Source organism: Oncorhynchus nerka, linkage group LG7 (genome assembly GCF_034236695.1).
Source record: "Oncorhynchus nerka isolate Pitt River linkage group LG7, Oner_Uvic_2.0, whole genome shotgun sequence".
In the NCBI taxonomy this organism is placed as follows: Eukaryota; Metazoa; Chordata; class Actinopteri; order Salmoniformes; family Salmonidae; genus Oncorhynchus; species Oncorhynchus nerka.
This window is the reverse complement of record NC_088402.1, coordinates 97,566,115-97,591,577: the sequence shown is the minus strand read 5'-3', so window position 1 is coordinate 97,591,577 and position 25,463 is coordinate 97,566,115. Positions and strand designations below refer to the sequence as shown.

Below are 25,463 nucleotides of genomic sequence, written 5' to 3'. Positions count from 1 at the left end.
TCTTAAATTAGTGTAAATACTAAGTAAAACCAAGCTCATGCTGTTCTGTAGGTCATGAAATGTTGACCCTGAGGACTTGCCCTATAAATGGAGCCCACATTGAGCTTGTTTCTCAATAGAAGTACCTGGGTGTCTGGATTGATGACAAGTTGTCCTTTATAACACACATTAATCATCTGACTAAGAAGCTAAGATCCAAGATGTTTTTTTCATATCAAAATAACCCATTCACAGGAATGGATAACAGAGATCTCTCCAGTCTCTACAGACTTGGGAAAATCTGCATTTTGTTTTTATTGCTTCTAGTTCACTGCACTTAGATGTGCTGGTGCCACTCAGGCAGTTTACATTGTTGATTGAGGACCTCTATGTAGTTGAATGGGAATGCTTTTATGAAATTATTATTTTTTTTTTATTGAGCTGAATTCTATTGTTTTATACACGTGTATGTTTTAATATTCTGTTTTTATTGTAATGTGTACAGGGCTCTCTTGTAAAATATGTCTAATCTCAATGTGGATCCCTGTTTAATAAATAAAGGTTAAATAAATATACATTTGTCTCCCTCTAGTCTCGTATGGAGGACAAGGTGCAGCGTTTTAAGAGAGCTGTGGAGTATTTCTCAGCTGCCTCTAAACCCCGCCCACTCTCCATGGGAACCTCCCCCTACCTCTGTGAGTAACCCCGCCCACTCTCCATGGGAACCTCCCCCTACCTCTGTGAGTAACCCCGCATTTGGCGAAGGCCGCTGTCCGTCATACAGTATCTCTTGTAGTCAGTGACACGATTGGCTAAAGCTTTTTCTTAAATACTTGTTAGACCTGCTAAATTGGACAAGTAATTTATTTCTCTGTCTGTGTGTAGTGCCAGGGTTTGGGCCGGCTCCGTTTGGTGGACCTCCTGGCCACATGGGGGCGATGCAGACTGTAAAGACCCAGGTAGGAGTCACATGCCTCTGATGTAGCTAGTTATTACCTCCTAAGCTTCTTGGCTCAGCAGTACAGTAGCTGGTTCTCTTGTATTGACTCAGCAGTACAGTAGCTGGTTCTCTTGTATTGACTCAGCAGTACAGTAGCTGGTTCTCTTGTATTGACTCAGCAGTACAGTAGCTGGTTCTCTTGTATTGACTCAGTAGTACAGTAGCTGGTTCTCTTGTATTGACTCAGCAGTACAGTAGCTGGTTCTCTTGTATTGACTCAGTAGTACAGTAGCTGGTTCTCTTGTATTGACTCAGCAGTACAGTAGCTGGTTCTCTTGTATTGACTCAGCAGTACAGTAGCTGGTTCTCTTGTATTGACTCAGCAGTACAGTAGCTGGTTCTCTTGTATTGACTCAGTAGTACAGTAGCTGGTTCTCTTGTATTGACTCAGCAGTACAGTAGCTGGTTCTCTTGTATTGACTCAGCAGTACAGTAGCTGGTTCTCTTGTATTGACTCAGTAGTACAGTAGCTGGTTCTCTTGTATTGACTCAGTAGTACAGTAGCTGGTTCTCCTCTTGTATTGACTCAGTAGTACAGTAGCTGGTTCTCTTGTATTGACTCAGCAGTACAGTAGCTGGTTCTTCTCTTGTATTGACTCAGCAGTACAGTAGCTGGTTCTCTTGTATTGACTCAGCAGTACAGTAGCTGGTTCTTCTCTTGTATTGACTCAGCAGTACAGTAGCTGGTTCTTCTCTTGTATTGACTCAGCAGTACAGTAGCTGGTTCTTCTCTTGTATTGACTCAGCAGTACAGTAGCTGGTTCTCTTGTATTGACTCAGCAGTACAGTAGCTGGTTCTTCTCTTGTATTGACTCAGTAGTACAGTAGCTGTCTCTCCTCTTGTATTGACTCCGTAGTACAGTAGCTGGCTCCTCTCTTGTATTGACTCAGTAGTACAGTAGCTGGCTCCTCTCTTGTATTGACTCCGTAGTACAGTAGCTGGCTCCTCTCTTGTATTGACTCCGTAGTACAGTAGCTGTCTCTCCTCTTGTATTGACTCAGCAGTACAGTAGCTGGCTCCTCTCTTGTATTGACTCAGTAGTACAGTAGCTGGTTCTCTTGTATTGACTCAGTTGACTCTTGCTATCACTTAACCAGCAACAATGGCTGTATTCCAGCTTGTTGTAGTTCTGACATCTCTCTCTCCCCCCAGTACCCCCTCCAGGGTGTGAAGCCACCCTATCAGAATGCTCCGTACGGACCGGGCCACACCCCTCTGTTCCAGAACCCCCCACCTCCTCTGCAGGACTGCAACGATTCACTGCCAGGGAAAATGGCCTTCACCGATTGGTCAGCTCCATATGACCAGGGAGGAAGTAGATTACCGAATCACCATGCGGCCGCTCCCTCCCCGTCTCCTTCATCATCTGATGGAGATGAACCAAACGACAGCAAGTAAGACACACACACACACACACACACACACACACATAGTGATACACACACACACACACACACATACACACACACATAGTGATACACACACACACACACACACACACACACATAGTGATACACACACACAGTGATACACACACACACATAGTGATACACACACACAGTGATACACACACACACACACAGTGATACACCCACACACACACAGTGATACACACACACACACACACACACACACACACACAGTGACACACACACACACACACACACACATAGTGATACACACACACACACACACACACACACATAGTGATACACACACACAGTGATACACACACACACATAGTGATACACACACACAGTGATACACACACACACACACACACACACACACACAGTGATACACACACACACACACACACACACAGTGATACACACACACACACACACACACATAGTGATACACACACACACACAGTGATACACACACACACACACACACAGTGATACACACACACACACACACACAGTGATACACACACACACACACACACACAGTGATACACACACACACACACACACAGTGATACACACACACACACACACACACACAGTGATACACACACACACACACACACACACACACAGTGATACACACACACACACACACACACACTCACAGTGATACACACACGCACACACGCACACACACAACTCTAGACATTTATTCCACAGACAGACGAGTACAAAGCTCTCCCCCGGCCTCCATTTGGCAGTTCTGACCACAACTCTATCCTCCTGATTCCTGCTTACAAACAAAAACTAAAGCAGGAAGTACCAGTGACTCTATACGGAAGTGGTCAGATGAAGCAGATGCTAAACTACAGGACTGTTTTGCTATCAGACTGGAATACGTTCCGGGATTCTTCCGTTGGCATTGAGGAGAACACCACATCAGTCAATGGTTCCATCAATAAGTGCATCGATTAAGTCGTCCCCACAGTGACCGTTCGTACATACCCTAACCAGAAGCCATGGGTTACAGGCAACATCCCCACAGTGACTGTACGTACATACCCTAACCAGAAGCCATGGGTTACAGGCAACATCCCCACAGTGACTGTACGTACATACATACCCTAACCAGAAGCCATGGGTTACAGGCAACATCCCCACAGTGACTGTACGTACATACCCTAACCAGAAGCCATGGGTTACAGGCAACATCCCCACAGTGACTGTACGTACATACCCCAACCAGAAGCCATGGGTTACAGGCAACATCCCCACAGTGACTGTACGTACATACCCTAACCAGAAGCCATGGATTACAGGCAACATCCCCACAGTGACCGTTCGTACATACCCCAACCAGAAGCCATGGATTACAGGCAACATCCCCACAGTGACCGTTCGTACATACCCCAACCAGAAGCCATGGATTACAGGCAACATCCCCACAGTGACTGTACGTACATACCCTAACCAGAAGCCATGGATTACAGGCAACATCCCCACAGTGACCGTTCGTACATACCCTAACCAGAAGCCATGGATTACAGGCAACATCCCCACAGTGACCGTTCGTACATACCCTAACCAGAAGCCATGGGTTACAGGCAACATCCCCACAGTGACTGTACGTACATACCCTAACCAGAAGCCATAGATTACAGGCAACATCCCCACAGTGACTGTACGTACATACCCTAACCAGAAGCCATGGATTACAGGCAACATCCCCACAGTGACTGTACGTACATACCCCAACTAGAAGCCATGGATTACAGGCAACATCCCCACAGTGACCGTTCGTACATACCCTAACCAGAAGCCATGGGTTACAGGCAACATCCCCACAGTGACTGTACGTACATACCCTAACCAGAAGCTATGGATTACAGGCAACATCCCCACAGTGACTACGTACATACCCCAACCAGAAGCCATGGATTACAGGCAACATCCCCACAGTGACCGTTCGTACATACCCTAACCAGAAGCCATGGGTTACAGGCAACATCCCCACAGTGACTGTACGTACATACCCTAACCAGAAGCTATGGATTACAGGCAACATCCCCACAGTGACTGTACGTACATACCCTAACCAGAAGCCATAGATTACAGGCAACATCCGCTCTGAGCTAAAGTTGCCGCTTTCAAGGGGCGGGACTCTAACCCGGACACCTATAAGAAATCCCGCTATGCCCTCCGACAAACCTTCAAACATGCAAAGCATCAATACAGGACTAAGATTGAATCCTACACCAACTCCAATGCTCGTCGGATGTGGCAGGGCTTGCAAACTATTACTGACTACAAAGCACAGCCTTGAGCTGCCCAGTGACACAAGCCTACCAGATGAGCTAAATGACTAATATTCATGCGTCTAGGCAATCAACACTGAAGCATGCATGAGGGCACCAGCTGTTCCCGAATGACTGTGTGATCAAGCTCTCCGTAGCCGACTTGAGTAAGATCTTTTAAACAGGTCAACATTCACAAGGCTGCGGGGCCAGACGGATTACCAGGACGTGTGCTCAGAGGACGCGCTGACCAACTGGCAAGTGTCTTAACTGACATTTTCAACTTCTCCCTGACTGAGTCTGTAATACCAACATGTTTCAAGCTAACTTCCATAGTCCTTGTGTCCAAGAACACTAATGTAACCTGCCTAAATGACTACCGACCCGTAGCACTCATGCCTGTAGCCATGAAGTGCTTTGAAACAGAAACCATAGACCCACTCCAATTTCCATTCTGCCCCAACAGATCCACAGATGACATGATCTCTAATGTGCGCCACACTGCCCTTTCCCACCTGGACAAAAGGAACACCTATGTGAGAATGCTGTTCATTGACTACAGCTCAGCGTTCAACACCATAGTGCCCTCAAAGCTCATCACCAAGCTAAAGACTCTGGGACTAAACCCCTCCCTCTGCAACTGGATCCTGGACTTCCTGACGGGCCGCCCCCAGGTGGTGAGGGTAGGCAGCAACACATCTGCCACGCCGATCCTCAAACACTGGGGCCCCTCAGGGTTGCGTGCTTAGTCCCCTCCTGTACTCCCTGGCCAAGCACAACTCCAACACGACTCCAACACCGTCATCAGGTTTGCTGATGACACAACAGGAGGCCTGATCACCAACTACGACGAGACAGCCTGTAGGGAGGAGGTCAGAGACCTGGCTGTGTGATGCCAGGACAACAACCTCTCTCTCAACATGATCAAGACAAAGGAGCTGATTGTGGACTACAGGATTGGAGGACTGAGCCCCCATTCCCATCGACGAGGCTGTAGTGGAGCAGGTTGACAGCTTCAAGTTCCTCCACATCAACAAACTATCATGGTCCAAAGGAATGCGCTGATACACACACAGCACACTAATACACACACAGCACACTAATACACACACACACACAGCACACTAATACACACACACACAACACCCAGATACGCCCTCACACACTGATATGCCCTCACACACTGATATGCCCTCACACACTGATACACACACTGATACACACACTGATACACACACTGATCCGCCCTCACACACTGATACACACACTGATACACACACTGATACACCCTCACACACTGATACACACACTGATACACACACTGATACGCCCTCACACACTGATACACACACTGATATACACACTGATACACACACTGATACGCCCTCACACACTGATACACACACTGATATACACACTGATACACACACTGATATACACACTGATCCGCCCTCACACACTGATACACACACTGATACACACACTGATATACACACTGATACGCCCTCACACACTGATACACACACTGATACACACACTGATACGCCCTCACACACTGATACACACACTGATACACACACTGATACACACACTGATATACACACTGATACGCCCTCACACACTGATACACACACTGATACACACACGGATACACACACTGATCCGCCCTCACACACTGATACACACACGGATACACACACGGATACGCCCTCACACACTGATACACACACTGATATACACACTGATACACACTGATACACACACTGATATACACACTGATACACACACTGATATACACACTGATATACACACTGATATACACACTGATACACACACTGATATACACACTGATACACACACTGATACACACACTGATACACACACTGATATACACACTGATATACACACTGATATACACACAGATACACACACTGATACACACACTGATACACACACTGATACACACACTGATACACACACTGATACGCCCTCACACACTGATACACACACTGATACACACACTGATCAGCCCTCACACACTGATACACACACTGATACACACACTGATACACACTGATACACACACTGATACACCCTCACACACTGATATACACACTGATACACACACTGATACACACACTGATACACACACTGATACGCCCTCACACACTGATACACACACTGATACACACACTGATATACACACTGATACACACACTGATACGCCCTCACACACTGATACACACACTGATACACACACTGATACACACACTGATACACACACTGATCCGCCCTCACACACTGATACACACACTGATATACACACTGATACGCCCTCACACACTGATACACACACTGATACACACACTGATCCGCCTCACACACACACACTGATACACACTGATACACACACACTGATACACACACTGATACACACACTGATACACACACTGATCCGCCCTCACACACTGATACACACACTGATACACACACTGATACACACACTGATACACACACTGATATACACACTGATACGCCTCACACACTGATACACACACTGATACACCTCACACTGATACACACACTGATACACACACTGATACACACACTGATACACACACTGATACACACACTGATACACACACTGATCCGCCCTCACACACTGATACACACACTGATACACACACACACACTGATACACACACGATACGCCTCACACACTGATACACACACTGATACACACACTGATATACACACTGATACACACACTGACACACACACACTGATACACACACTGATCCGCCTCACACACTGAACACACACTGATACACACACTGATACGCCCCTCACACACTGATACACACACTGATACACACACTGATACACACACTGATACACACACTGATACACACACCGATACACACACTGATCCGATACCCTCACACACTGATACACACACTGATACACACACACACACTGATATACACACTGATACACACACTGATCCGATGATACACACACTGATACCCTCACACACTGATACACACACTGATACACACACTGATACACACACTGATACACACACCGATACACACACTGATCCGCCCTCACACACTGATACACACACTGATACACACACTGATATACACACTGATGATACACACACTGATACACACACTGATACACACACTGATACACACACTGACACTGATACACCCTCACACACTGATACACACACTGATACACACACTGATACACACACTGATCACACACTGATACACACACTGATACACACACTGATACACACACTGATACACACACTGATACACACACTCACACACTGATACACACACTGATACACACACTGATACACACACTGATACACACACTGATACACACACTGATACACACACTGATACACCACTGATACACACAACACACTGATACACACACTGATACACACACTGATCACACACACACTGACACACACACACTGATACACACACTGATACACACACTGATACACACACTGATACACACACTGATACACACACTGATATACACACTGATACACACACTGATACGCCCTCACACACTGATACGCCCTCACACACTGATACACACACTGATATACACACTGATACACACACTGATACGCCCTCACACACTGATACACACACTGATACACACACTGATACACACACTGATACACACACACTGATCCGCCCTCACACACTGATACGCACACCTCACACACTGATACACACACTGATACACACACTGATACACACACTGATCCGATACACACCTCACACACTGATATGCCCTCACACACTGATACACACACTGATATACACACTGATACGCCTCACACACTGATACACACACTGATATACACACTGATACACACACTGATCACGATACCTCAAACACACACACTGATACACACACTGATACACACACTGATACGCCTCACACACTGGATACACACACTGATACACACACTGATATACACACACTGATACACACACTGATATCACACACTGATACACACACTGATATCACACACTGATACACACACTGATACACACACTGATACACACACTGATACACACACTGATATACACACTGATACGCCTCACACACTGATACACACACTGATACACACACACACTGATACACACACTGATACACACACTGATACACACACTGATACACACACTGACGCCCTCACACACTGATACACACACTGATACACACACTGATACCCTCACACACTGATACACACACTGATACACACACTGACTACACACACTGATACACACACACTGATACACACACTGATACACACACTGATACACACACTGATACACACACTGATACGCCTCACACACTGATACACACACTGATACACACACTGATACACACACTGATACACACACTGATCCGCCTCACACACTGATACACACACTGATATACGCCTCACACACTGATACACACACTGATACACACACTGATACACACACTGATCCGCCTCACACACTGATACACACACTGATACACTGATACACACACTGATATACACACTGATACGCCTCACACACTGATACACACACTGATACACACACTGATACACACTGATACACACACTGATACACACACTGATACACACACTGATACACACACTGATACGCCCTCACACACTGATACACACACTGATACACACACTGATATACACACTGATACACACACTGATACACACACTGATACACACACTGGATACACACTGATCACCCCACTCACACACTGATACACACACGGATACACACACTGATACGCCTCACACACTGATACACACACTGATATACACACTGATACACACTGATACACACACTGATACACACACTGATATACACACTGATACACACACTCACACACTGATACACACTGATACACACACTGATATACACACACACTGATACACACACTGATATGCCCCTCACACACTGATACACACACTGATATACACACTGATACGCCCTCACACACTGATACACACACTGATATACACACTGATACACACACTGATACACACACTGATACACACACTGATACACACACTGATACACACACTGATCAGCTCTCACACACTGATACACACACTGATACACACACTGATACACACACTGATACACACACTGATACACACTGATACACACACTGATACACACTGATCACACACTGATACACACACACTGATATACACACTGATACACACACTGATACACACACTGATACACACTGATGACACACACTGATACACACACTGATACACACTCACACACTGATACGCCCTCACACACTGATACACACACTGATACGCCCTACACACTGATACACACACTGATACACACACTGATATCACACACTGATACACACTGATGATACACACTGATACACACACTGATACACACACTGATACACACACTGATACACACTGATACACCCTCACACACTGATATACACACTGATCCGCCCCTCACACACTGATACACCCTCACACACTGATACACACACTGATACACACACTGATATACACACTGATACGCCCTCACACACTGATACACACACTGATACACACACTGATACACACACGGATACACACACTGATACACACACTGATATACACACTGATACACTGATCACACCTGATACACACACTGATACACACACTGATATACACACTGATACACACTGATACACACACTGATCCGCCTCACACACTGAAACACACACTGATACACACACTGGATATCACACACTGATACACACACTGATATACACACTCACACACTGATACACACACTGATACACACACTGATCCGCCCTCACACACTGATACACACACGGATACACACACGGATACACACACTGCCCTCACACACTGATACACACACTGATATACACACTGATACACACACTGATACACACACTGATCCGCCTCACACACTGATACACACACTGATACACACTGATACACTGATACACTGATACACACACTGATACACACACACTGATACACACACTGCCCTCACACACTGATACACACTGATACACACACTGATATCACACACTGATACACACACTGATACACACACTGATACACTGATACACTCACACACTACACACACTGATACACACACTGATACACACACTGATACCCTCACACACTGATACACACACTGATACACACTGATACGCCTCACACACTGATACACACACTGATACACACACTGATATACACACTGATACACACACTGATACGCCTCACACACTGATACACACACTGATATACACACTGATACACACACTGATACACACACTGATATACACACTGATACACCCTCACACACTGATACACACACTGATACACACTGATACACACACTGATCCGCCCTCACACACTGATACACACTGATACACACACTGATATACACACTGATACACACACTGATACACACACTCACACACTGATACACACACTGATACACACACTGATACACACACTGATACACACACTGATACACACACTGATACACACACTGATACACACACTGATATACACACTGATACACACACTGATATACACACTGATATACACACTGATACACACACTGCCCACACACTGACACACACTGATATACACACTGATATACACACTGATACACACACTGATACACACACTGATACACACACTGATACACACACAGATACACACACTGATACCACACCTCACACACTGATACACACACTGATACACACACTGATATACACACTGATACACACACTGATACACACACTGATACACACACTGATACACCCTCACACACTGATACACACACTGATACACACACTGATACACACACTGATACACACACTGATACGCCCTCACACACTGATACACACACTGGATACACACACTGATACGCCACTGATACACACTGATACACACACTGATACACACTCACACACTGATACACACACTGGATATGATCCGCCTCACACACTGATCACACACTGATACACACACTGATACACACACTGATACGCCACGGATATACACACTGATACGCCTCACACACTGATACACACACTGATACACACACTGATACACACACTGATACACACACTGATACACACACTGATACACACACTGATACGCCCTCACACACTGATACACACACTGATACACACACTGATATACACACTGATACGCCCTCACACACTGATACACACACTGATACACACACTGATACACACACTGATACACACACTGATATACACACACTGATACACACACTGATACACATACACACACTGATACACACACACTGATACACACTGATACACACTGATATACACACTGATATACACACTGATACACACACTGATACACACACTGATATACACACTGATACACACACTGATATACACACTGATACACACACTGACACACACACACTGATACGCCCTCACACACTGATACACACACTGATCCACCTCACACATATACACACACTGATACACACACTGATATACACACTGATACACACACTGATACACACACTGATACACACACTGATATACACACTGATATACACACTGATACACACACTGATACACACACTGATACACACACCTCACACACTGATACACACACTGATACACACACTGATATCACACACTGATATACACACTGATACACACACTGATACACACACTGATACACACACTGATACACACTGATACACACACTGATACACCCTGATACACACACTGATACACACACTGATATACACACTGATACACACACTGATACACACTGATACACACTGATACACACACTGATATACACACTATACACACTGATACACACACTGATACACACACTGATACACCCTCACACACTGATACACACACTGATACACACACTGATACACACACTGATATACACACTGATACACACACTGATACACACACTGACACACACTGATACACACACTCACACACTGATACACACACACACACTGATACACACACTGATATCACTGCCCTCACACACTGATACACACACTGATCACACACTGATACACACACTGATACACACACTGATACGCCTCACACACTGATACACACACTGATATACACACTGATACACACACTGATACACACACTGATACGCACACTCACACACTGATACTGATATACACCCCTCACACACTGATACACACACTGATATACACACGGATACGCCCTCACACACTGATACACACACTGATATACACACTGATACACACTGATACACACACTGATACACACATATACACACACTGATACACACACTGATACACACACTGATCACACACACACACTGATACACACACTGATATCACGATACACACACTCACACACTGATACACACACTGATACACACACTGATACACACACTGATACACCTCACACACTGATACACACACTGATACACACACTGATACACACACTGATCCGATACACACACCTCACACACACACACTGATACACACACTGATACACACACTGATACTGATCCCCTCACACACTGATACACACACTGATACACACACTGATACATCACACACTGACACACACGCCCTCACACACTGATACACACACTGATACACACACTGATACACACACTGATCACTGCCTCTGATACACACTGATACACACACTGATATGATACGCCTCACACACTGATACACACACTGATGATACACACTGATACACCTCACACACTGATACACACACTGATGATATACACACTGATACACACACTGATACACACACACACTGATACGCCCTCACACACTGATACACACACTGATATACACACTGATATACACACTGATACACACACTGATACACACACTGATATACACACTGATACACACACTGATACACACACTGATACACACACTGATACACACACTGATACACACACTGATACACACACTGATACACACACTGATACACACACTGATACACACACTGATACACACACTGATATACACACTGATACACACACTGATACACACACTGATATACACACTGATACGCCCTCACACACTGATACACACACTGATACACACACTGATACGCCCTCACACACTGATACACACACTGATACACACACTGATACACACACTGATCCGCCCTCACACACACACACTGATACACACACGGATCACACACTGATACACACACTGATACACACACTGATATACACACTGATACACACTGATACACACACTGATATACACACTGATACACACACTGATACACACACTGATACACACACTGATACACACACTGATACACACACTGATATACACACTGATATACACACTGATACACACACTGATACACACACTGATATACACACTGATACACACACTGATATACACACTGATATACACACTGATATACACACTGATACACACACTGATACGCCCTCACACACTGATACACACACTGATATACACACTGATACACACTGATACACACACTGATACACACACTGATATCACACACTGATACACACACTGACACACACACACTGATACACACACTGATACACTGATATACACACTGATACACACACTGATACACACACTGATATACACACTGATATACACACTGATACACACACTGATACACACACTGATACGCCCTCACACACTGATACACACACTGATATACACACTGATATACACACTGATCAGCTCTCACACACTGATACACACACTGATACACACACTGATACACACACTGATACACACACTGATACACACACTGATACACACACTGATACACACTGATACACACACTGATACACACACTGATACACACACTGATACACACACTGATACACACACTGATACACACACTGATACACACACTGATACACACACTGATACACACACTGATACACACACTGATACACCTCACACACTGACACACACTGATACACACACTGATATACACACTGATACGCCCTCACACACTGATACACACACTGATACACACACTGATACACACACTGATACACACACTGATATACACACTGATCCGCCCTCACACACTGATACACACACTGATACACACACTGATATACACACTGATACACACACTCACACACTGATACACACACTGATACGCCCTCACACACTGATACACACACTGATACACACACTGATATACACACTGATACACCCTCACCCTCACACACTGATACACACACGGATACACACACTGATCCGCCCTCACACACTGATACACACACGGATACACACACGGATACGCCCTCACACACTGATACACACACTGATATACACACTGATACACACTGATACACACACTGATATACACACTGATACACACACTGATACACACACTGATACACACACTGATATACACACTGATACACACACTGATATACACACTGATACACACACTGATACACACACTGATACACACACTGATACACACACTGATACACACACTGATACACACACTGATACACACACTGATACACACACTGATACACACTGATACACACACACACACTGATACACACACTGATACACACTGATACGCCCTCACACACTGATACACACACTGATACACACACTGATACACACACTGATCACACACACACACTGATACACACACTGATACACACACTGACACACACTGATACACACACTGATACACACACTGATACACACCTCACACACTGATACACACACTGATATACACACTGATACACACACTGATACACACTGATATACACACTGATATGACACACACACTGATACACACACTGATACACACACTGATACACACTGATATACACACTGATATACACACTGATACACACACTGATACACTCACTGATACACACACTGATACACACACTGACGCACTCACACACTGATACACACACTGATACACACATACACACTGATACGCCCTCACACACTGATACACACACGGATACACACACTGATATCCGCCCTGATATCACACACTGATACACACACTGATATACACACTGATACACACACTGATATACACACTGATACACACACTGATACACACTGATACACACACTGATACACACACTGATACACACACTGATACACACACTGATGCCTCACACACTGATACACACACTGATACACACATGATACACACACTGATACACACACACACTGATATCACACACTGATACACACACTGATACACACACTGATATACACACTGATACACACACTGATACACACACTGATACACACACTGATACTCACACACTGATACGCCCCTCACACACTGATACACACACTGATACACACACTGATATACACACTGATACGCCCTCACACACTGATACACACACTGATACACACACTGATCCGCCCTCACACACTGATACACACACTGATACACACACTGATACACACACTGATACACACACTGATACACCCTCACACACTGATACACACACTGATACACACACTGATATACACACTGATACGCCCTCACACACTGATACACACACTGATACACACACTGATACACACACTGATCCGCCCTCACACACTGATACACACACTGATACACACACTGATACACACACTGATACACACACACACTGATACACACACACTGATACACACACTGATACACACACTGATACGCCCTCACACACTGATACACACACTGATACACACCTCACACACTGATACACACACACACTGATACACACACTGATACACACACTGATACACACACTGATACACACACTGATACACACACTGATACACACACTGATACACACACTGATCCGCCCTCACACACTGATACACACACTGATACACACACTGATATACACACTGATACGCCCTCACACACTGATACACACACTGATACACACACTGATATACACACTGATACGCCTCACACACTGATACACACACTGATACACACTGATCCGCCTCACACACTGATACACACACTGATATACACACACACTGATACACACACTGATATACACACTGATACACACACTGATACACACACTGATATACACTGATACACACACTGATACACACACTGATATACACACTGATATACACACTGATACACACACTGATATACACACTGATACACACACTGATACACTCACACACTGATACACACACTGATACACACAATGATACACACACTGATCACACACTGATACACACTGATCAGCTCACACACTGATACACACACTGATACACCCTCTTCTCTACACACACTATCACACTGATACCCTCTTCTCTCTCTCTGATCTCACTGATATACACACTATCTCAGCTCTCCCCTGATACACACACTACACACACTACACACACTCTCTCTCTCTCTCTCCCTCTCTGATACACACTCTCTACGCCTCTGATCTCTCTCTCTACACTCTGATCACCACTGATCTCCACACACTGATACACACACTCTCTCACACACTCGGATACACACACTGATCTCCACACACTGATCTCTCTTCTCTACACACTCCCTACACACACTCACACACTACACACACTGATATACACACTCTGATCTCACACACTCTCTCTCTTCTCTCTGATACACACTCACACACTACACACACTGATACACACACTGATCCGCTCTCACACACTGATCCTACACACACTGATCTCTACACACACTGATATACACACTCTCTCTCTCTCTCTCTCTTCTCTCTCTCTCTCCCACTACACACACTTCTCACTCACTCTACACACACTCTTCCCTCTTACACACTCTCTCTCTCCCCTCTTCTCTCTCTCTACCCTCTGATACACACACTTCTCTCTCTCACACCCACTCTCTACACACACACTCCCCTCTCTCTCCTCCTCTCTCTCTCGCCCCTCCCACTTCTCACTGATCCCTCTTACACTCTCTCTACACCCTGATTCTCTCTCTCTCCCCTCTTCACTCTACACACACTCTTCTCTCTCTTCTCCCTCTTCTCTCTCTCCCCTCTTACACACACTGATCTGATCTCTCACCCTCTTACACACACTCTCTCTCTTCTGATATACACACTCTCCCTCTTCTCTCTCTCTGATCTTCTCTCTCCCACTCTTACACACTCTCTCTCCCTCTTCTCTCTGATACACTCACCCCTCTTCTCTCTCTCTCACCCTCTCACACACTCTCTCTACACACACTCTGATATACACCACTACACACACTTCTCTCTCTCTCACACACCCCCTCTCTCTCTCTCTCTACCCCCTCTCTCTCACCTCTCTCTCTCTCTCTCTCTCTCTCTCCCTATACACACTTCTCTCTCTACACCCTCTCTCTCTCTCTCTCTGATACCCCTCTACACACACTCTCTGATATACACACTGATCTCTCTCTCCCCACTTCTCACACACTCTCTCTCTCTCTCTCCCACTGATATCTCTCTCTATCCCCCTCTCTTCTCTGATCCCCACTGATCTCTCTCCCCTCTTCTACACACACTCTCTCTCCCCTCTTCTCTCTCTCTCTCCTCTCCCCTCTTCTCTCTCCCCTCTCACCTACACACTCTTCTCTCACACTGATCCCCTCTTCTCTCTCTCCCTCTTCTCTCTCTCCCCTCTTCTCTGATCTATCCTGATCTTCTCTCTCTGATACACCCTCTTCTCTCTCTTACACACTCTTCTCTCTCTACCCTCTTCTCACACACTATACACACTCTCTCACACACTGATACACACCCCTACACACACTCTACACACACTCTCTCCCACTGATCTCTCTCTCCCCCTCTTCTCTCTCTCTCTCTCACACACTGATACACACACTTACACACACTACACACACTCTCTCTCCCTCTCTACACACTGATCTCACACACTACACACACTCCCCCTCTTCTCTCTCGCTCCCTCTTCTCTCTCTCTCTCCCCTCTTCTCGATCTCCCCTCTTCTCGCACTCCCCTCTTTCTCTCTCCCTCTCCTCTCTGATCTCCCTCCCTCTCTTCTCTCTCCCCTTCTCTCTCTCCCTCTCTTCTCTCTCTCCCACTCTCTCTCCTCCCTCTCTCTCTCCTCTCTCTCCTCTCTCTCTTCTCTCTCTCCTCTCCTCTCTTCTCTCTTCTCTCTCCCCTCTACTCTCTCTTCTCTCTCTCCCCACTTCTCTTTCTCTTCTCCCCACTCCTCTCTCGCTCTCTCTCTTCTCTCTCCCCTCTTCTCTCTCTCCCCTCTCTCTCTCTCGCTCCCTCTCTTCTCTCTCTCTCTCCCTCTCTCTCTCTCTCTCTGATCCCCTCTCTCTCTCCCTCTCTCTCTCTCTCTCTCTCTCTCTCTCTCTCTCCCCTTCTCTCTCTCCCTCTCCTCTCTCTCTCTCCCCTCTTCTCTCTCTCTCTCCCTCTCTCTCTCTCTCTCTCTCTCCTCTCTCTCTCTCTCCTCTCTCTCTCTCCCCTCTTCTCTCTCCCCTCTTTCTCTCTCTCTCTCCTCCTCTCTCTCCTCTCTTCTCTCTCTCTCTCTCTCCCTCTCTCTCTCTCTCTCTCCCCTCTTCTCTCTCTCCCCTCTCTCTCCTCTCTCTCTCTCCCTCTCTCTCTCTCTCTCCTCTTCTCTCTCTCTCCCCTCTCTCTCTCTCTCTCCCTCTCCCTCTTCTCTCTCTCTCTCTCTCTCCCTCTTCTCTCCTCTTCTCTCTCCCCTCTTCTCTCTCTCCCCTCTTCTCTCTCTCTCTCTCTCTCTCTCCTCTCTCTCTCCCTCTTCTCTCTCTCTCTCTCTCCCCTCTTCTCTCTCTCCCCCTCTTCTCTCTCCTCTTCTCTCTCTCTCTCCCTCTTCTCTCTCCCCTCTTCTCTCTCTCTCTCTCTCCTCTCTCTCTCTCTCTCCTCTCTTCTCTCTCTCTCTCTCTCCTCTCTCTCTCTCTCCTCTCTCTCTCTCTCTCTCTCCTCTCTCTCTCTCTCTCCTCTCTCTCCCTCTCTTCTCTCTCTCTCCCCCTCTTCTCTCTATCCCCTACTCTCTCTCTATCCCCTCTTCCTCTCCCCTCTTCTCTCTCTCTCCTCCTCTCTCTCTCTCTCTCCCCCTCTTCTCTCTCTCTCCCCTTCTCTCTCTCTCCCTCTTCTCTCTCTCTCCTCTCTCTCTCTCCCTCTTCTCTCTCTCTCCCCTCTCTCTCTCTCCCCTTCTCTCTCTCTCCCTCTCTCTCTCTCTCCCCTCTTCTCTCTCTCCCCTCTCTCTCTCTCTTCTCTCTCTCTCCCTCTTCTCTCTCTCTCTCCTCTCTCCCTCTTCTCTCTCTCTCTCTCTCCTCTCCCTCTCTCTCTCTCTCCCTTCTCTCTCTCTCCCCTCTTCTCTCTCTCTCTCCCATCTCTTCTCTCTCTCTCCCTCTTTCTCTCTCCCCTCTTCTCTCTCTCCTCTCTCTCTCCCTCTCTTTCTCTCTTCTCTCTCCTCTTCTCTGTCTCTCCTCTTCTCTCTCTCTCCCTCTCTCTCTCTCCCAAGGTCTCTCTCTCTCCCTCTTCTCTCTCTCTCTCCCTCTTCTCTCTCTCTCTCTCCTCTTCTCTCTCTCTCTCTCTCTCCCCTCTCTCTCTCTCTCTCTCTCTCTCTCTCTCTCTCCCTCTCTCTCTCTCTCTCTCTTCTCTCCCCCTCTTCTCTCTCAGAGATCTCCCCTCTCTCTCTCTCCCCTCTTCTCTCTCTCTCCCCTCTCTCCTCCCCTCTTCCCTCTCTTCTCTCTCTCTCTCTCTCCCCCTTCTTCTCTCTCCCCACTTTCTCTCTGCAAGGTAACTCTACCCTTCCTCTCTCTATCCTCTCTCTCTCCCTCTCTCCCTCTCTCCCAGAGCCATCTGATGTATCCTCCAGATATACCTCCATACTGTCTCTCCTCTCAGAGGACTGAACATCTCCTTTCTCTCTCTCTCTCTCTCCCCTCCTCTCTCCCCACTTTCTCGCAGACACCCAGAGGACTCTCTCTCCCCCTACTGACCAAGGTAACTTTGTCTCTCGACTCGTGTCAGATATGCATACTGACCAAGGTAACAGAGGACCAGAGATATACCACATCTGACCTCAGAGGACTGATCTCTCCACAGATATACCACATACTCAAGGTAACCTGTCCAGAGATATACCCATACTGACCAAGGTAACAGAGGACTGATGTATCCACAGCACATACTGACCAAGGTAACAGAGGAATGTATCCAGAGATATCCAGATGGGACTGATGTATCCAGAGATATACCACATACTGACCAAGGTAACAGAGGGGATGGTATCCACAGATATACCACATTCCAGGTAACAGAGGACTGATGTATCCAGAGATATACCACATACTGGCAAGGTAACAGAGGACTGATGTATCCACAGATATCACATACTGACCAAGGTAACAGAGGACTGATGTATCCAGAGATATACCACATACTGACCAAGGTCAGAGGAATGTATCAGATATACCACATACTGAGGTAACAGAGGACTGATGTATCCAGAGATATACCACATACTGACCAAGGTAACAGAGGACTGATGTATCCACAGATATACCACATACTGACCAAGGTAACAGACACAGAGGACTGATGTATCCACAGATATACCACATACTGACCAAGGTAACAGAGGACTGATGTATCCAGAGATATACCACATACTGACCAAGGTAACAGAGGACTGATGTATCCAGAGATATACCACATACTGACCAAGGTAACAGAGGTGATGTATCCACAGATATACCACATACTGACCAAGGTAACAGAGGACTGATGTATCCACAGATATACCACATACTGACCAAGGTAACAGACACAGAGGACTGATGTATCCAGAGATATACCACATACTGACCAAGGTAACAGACACAGAGGACTGATGTATCCACAGATATACCACATACTGACCAAGGTAACAGAGGACTGATGTATCCAGAGATATACCACATACTGACCAAGGTAACAGAGGACTGATGTATCCACAGATATACCACATACTGACCAAGGTAACAGAGGACTGATGTATCCACAGATATACCACATACTGACCAAGGTAACAGAGGACTGATGTATCCACAGATATACCACATACTGACCAAGGTAACAGAGGACTGATGTATCCACAGATATACCACATACTGACCAAGGTAACAGAGGACTGATGTATCCAGAGATATACCACATACTGACCAAGGTAACAGAGGACTGATGTATCCACAGATATACCACACTGATACTGACCAAGGTAACAGAGGACTGATGTATCCACAGATATACCACATACTGACCAAGGTAACAGAGGACTGATGTATCCACAGATATACCACATACTGACCAAGGTAACAGACACAGAGGACTGATGTATCCACAGATATACCACATACTGACCAAGGTAACAGAGGACTGATGTATCCACAGATATACCACATACTGACCAAGGTAACAGACACAGAGGACTGATGTATCCACAGATATACCACATACTGACCAAGGTAACATTCACAGAGGACTGATGTATCCACAGATATACCACATACTGACCAAGGTAACACAGAGGACTAATGTATCCACAGATATACCACATACTGACCAAGGTAACATTTACAGAGGACTGATGTATCCACAGATATACCACATACTGACCAAGGTAACAGACACAGAGGACTGATGTATCCACAGATATACCACATACTGACCAAGGTAACAGACACAGAGGACTGATGTATCCACAGATATACCACATACTGACCAAGGTAACATTCACAGAGGACTGATGTATCCACAGATATACCACATACTGACCAAGGTAACAGAGGACTAATGTATCCACAGATATACCACATACTGACCAAGGTAACAGACACACAGGACTGATGTATCCACAGATATACCACATACTGACCAAGGTAACAGACACAGAGAATTGATGTATCCACAGATATACCACATACTGACCAAGGTAACACAGAGGACTAATGTATCCACAGATATACCACATACAAGGTGACCAACTGATGTATCCACAGATATACCACAGAGTAACAGACTGATGTATCCACAGATATACCACATACTGACCAAGGTAACATTCACAGAGGACTGATGTATCCACAGATATACCACATACTGACCAAGGTAAACACAGAGGACTGATGTATCCACAGATATACCACATACTGACCAAGGTAACAGACACAGAGGACTGATGTATCCACAGATATACCACATACTGACCAAGGTAACACAGAGGACTAATGTATCCACAGATATACCACATACTGACCAAGGTAACAGACACACAGGACTGATGTATCCAGAGATATACCACATACTGACCAAGGTAACAGACACACAGGACTGAAGTATCCACAGATATACCACATACTGACCAAGGTAACACACAGGACTGACGTATCCACAGATATACCACATACTGACCAAGGTAACAGACACAGAGGACTGATGTATCCACAGATATACCACATACTGACCAAGGTAACAGAGGACTGATGTATCCACAGATATACCACATACTGACCAAGGTAACACACAGGACTGACGTATCCACAGATATACCACATACTGACCAAGGTAACAGACACAGAGGACTGATGTATCCACAGATATACCACATACTGACCAAGGTAACAGACACAGAGGACTGATGTCCAGAGATATCCAGAGATATGATGTATCCACAGATATACTGACCAAGGTAACAGAGGACTGATGTATCCACAGATATACCACATACTGACCAAGGTAACAGACACAGAGGACTGATGTATCCACAGATATACCACATACTGACCAAGGCAACAGACACAGAGGACTGATGTATCCACAGATATACCACATACTGACCAAGGTAACAGAGGACTGATGTATCCACAGATATACCACATACTGACCAAGGTAACATTCACAGAGGACTGATGTATCCACAGATATACCACATACTGACCAAGGTAACATTCACAGAGGACTGATGTATCCACAGATATACCACATACTGACCAAGGTAACAGACACAGAGGACTGATGTATCCACAGATATACCACATACTGACCAAGGTAACATTCAGAGGACTGAGAGGACTAACACAGAGGACTAATGTATCCACAGATATACCACATACTGACCAAGGTAACAGACACACAGGACTGATGTATCCAGAGATATACCACATACTGACCAAGGTAACAGACACACAGGACTGAAGTATCCACAGATATACCACATACTGACCAAGGTAACACACAGGACTGACGTATCCACAGATATACCACATACTGACCAAGGTAACAGACACAGAGGACTGATGTATCCACAGATATACCACATACTGACCAAGGTAACAGAGGACTGATGTATCCACAGATATACCACATACTGACCAAGGTAACACAGGACTGACGTATCCACAGATATACCACATACTGACCAAGGTAACAGACACAGAGGACTGATGTATCCACAGATATACCACATACTGACCAAGGTAACAGAGGACTGATGTATCCACAGATATACCACATACTGACCAAGGTAACAGACACAGAGGACTGATGTATCCACAGATATACCACATACTGACCAAGGTAACAGACACAGAGGACTGATGTATCCAGAGATATACCACATACTGACCAAGGTAACAGAGGACTGATGTATCCACAGATATACCACATACTGACCAAGGTAACAGACAGAGGACTGATGTATCCACAGATATACCACATACTGACCAAGGTAACAGACACAGAGGACTGATGTATCCACAGATATACCACATACTGACCAAGGTAACAGAGGACTGATGTATCCACAGATATACCACATACTGACCAAGGCAACAGACACAGAGGACTGATGTATCCACAGATATACCACATACTGACCAAGGCACCACAGACGCTCTTTGTTGTGGGTGTCCATTTTTAATCAATAAGTCTTGAGGAGGTGTGTAATATGCGGAGTACTAGGACACAGCCCTTGGTATATAACACAAACCCCTGAAGTGCCTTATTTCTATTAGAAACTTTATTCGAACGTAGTTAGAGCAATAATAATACGCGTTTTGTCATACGTGTGGTATTTCATGGCTTTCAGCCAATCAGCATTCACGGCTCGAACTCCCCAGTTTCTAATGTCAGATAATGACTTCCACTTCTGCCACTGTCTGTTAGTGTGTCTGTAGGGTTGCAGAGTAACAGGCATTTGAAGGTGCATCTCTGGCCTCAAGCCTCCATTGACACTTAAAGGGCCAATCAGCAGTTGCTCTCTCTCCATCCCTCTCTCTCTCTCTCTCTCTCACTCTCTCTCTCTCTCTCTCTACATCTCTCTCTCTCTCTCTCTCTCTCTCTCTCTCTCTCTCTCTCCCTTCATCTCTCTCTTCCTCTCGCCATCCCTCTCCATCCCTCTCTCTCTCTCTCTCTCTCTCTTCCTCTCTCCATCCCTCTCAATTCAATTCAAGGGGCTTTATTGTCATGGGAAACATGTGTTAACATTGCCAAAGCAAGTGAGGTAGATAATATACAAAAGTGAAATAAACAATAAAAATTAACAGTAAACATTACACATACAGAAGTTTCAAAACAATAAAGACATTACAAATGTCATATTATATATATACAGTGTTTTAACAATGTACAAATGGTAAAGGACACAAGATAAAATAAATAAGCATAAAT

At 45.4% G+C, this 25,463-nt stretch overlaps 1 protein-coding gene across 1 annotated transcript in view; it reads left to right on the top strand.

The window, feature by feature from the left end:
• The window catches only part of LOC115126149 (constitutive coactivator of PPAR-gamma-like protein 2), a 71,003-nt gene that overhangs the window by 23,505 nt on the left and 22,035 nt on the right, over positions 1-25,463 (top strand). Inside the window, exons 5-9 of the mRNA XM_065021115.1 lie at positions 572-674; positions 865-938; positions 2,133-2,374; positions 5,153-5,222; positions 24,389-24,424. Coding sequence (XP_064877187.1) covers positions 572-674; positions 865-938; positions 2,133-2,374; positions 5,153-5,222; positions 24,389-24,424 — 525 coding nt within the window. The remainder of the gene's footprint in view (positions 1-571; positions 675-864; positions 939-2,132; positions 2,375-5,152; positions 5,223-24,388; positions 24,425-25,463) is intronic.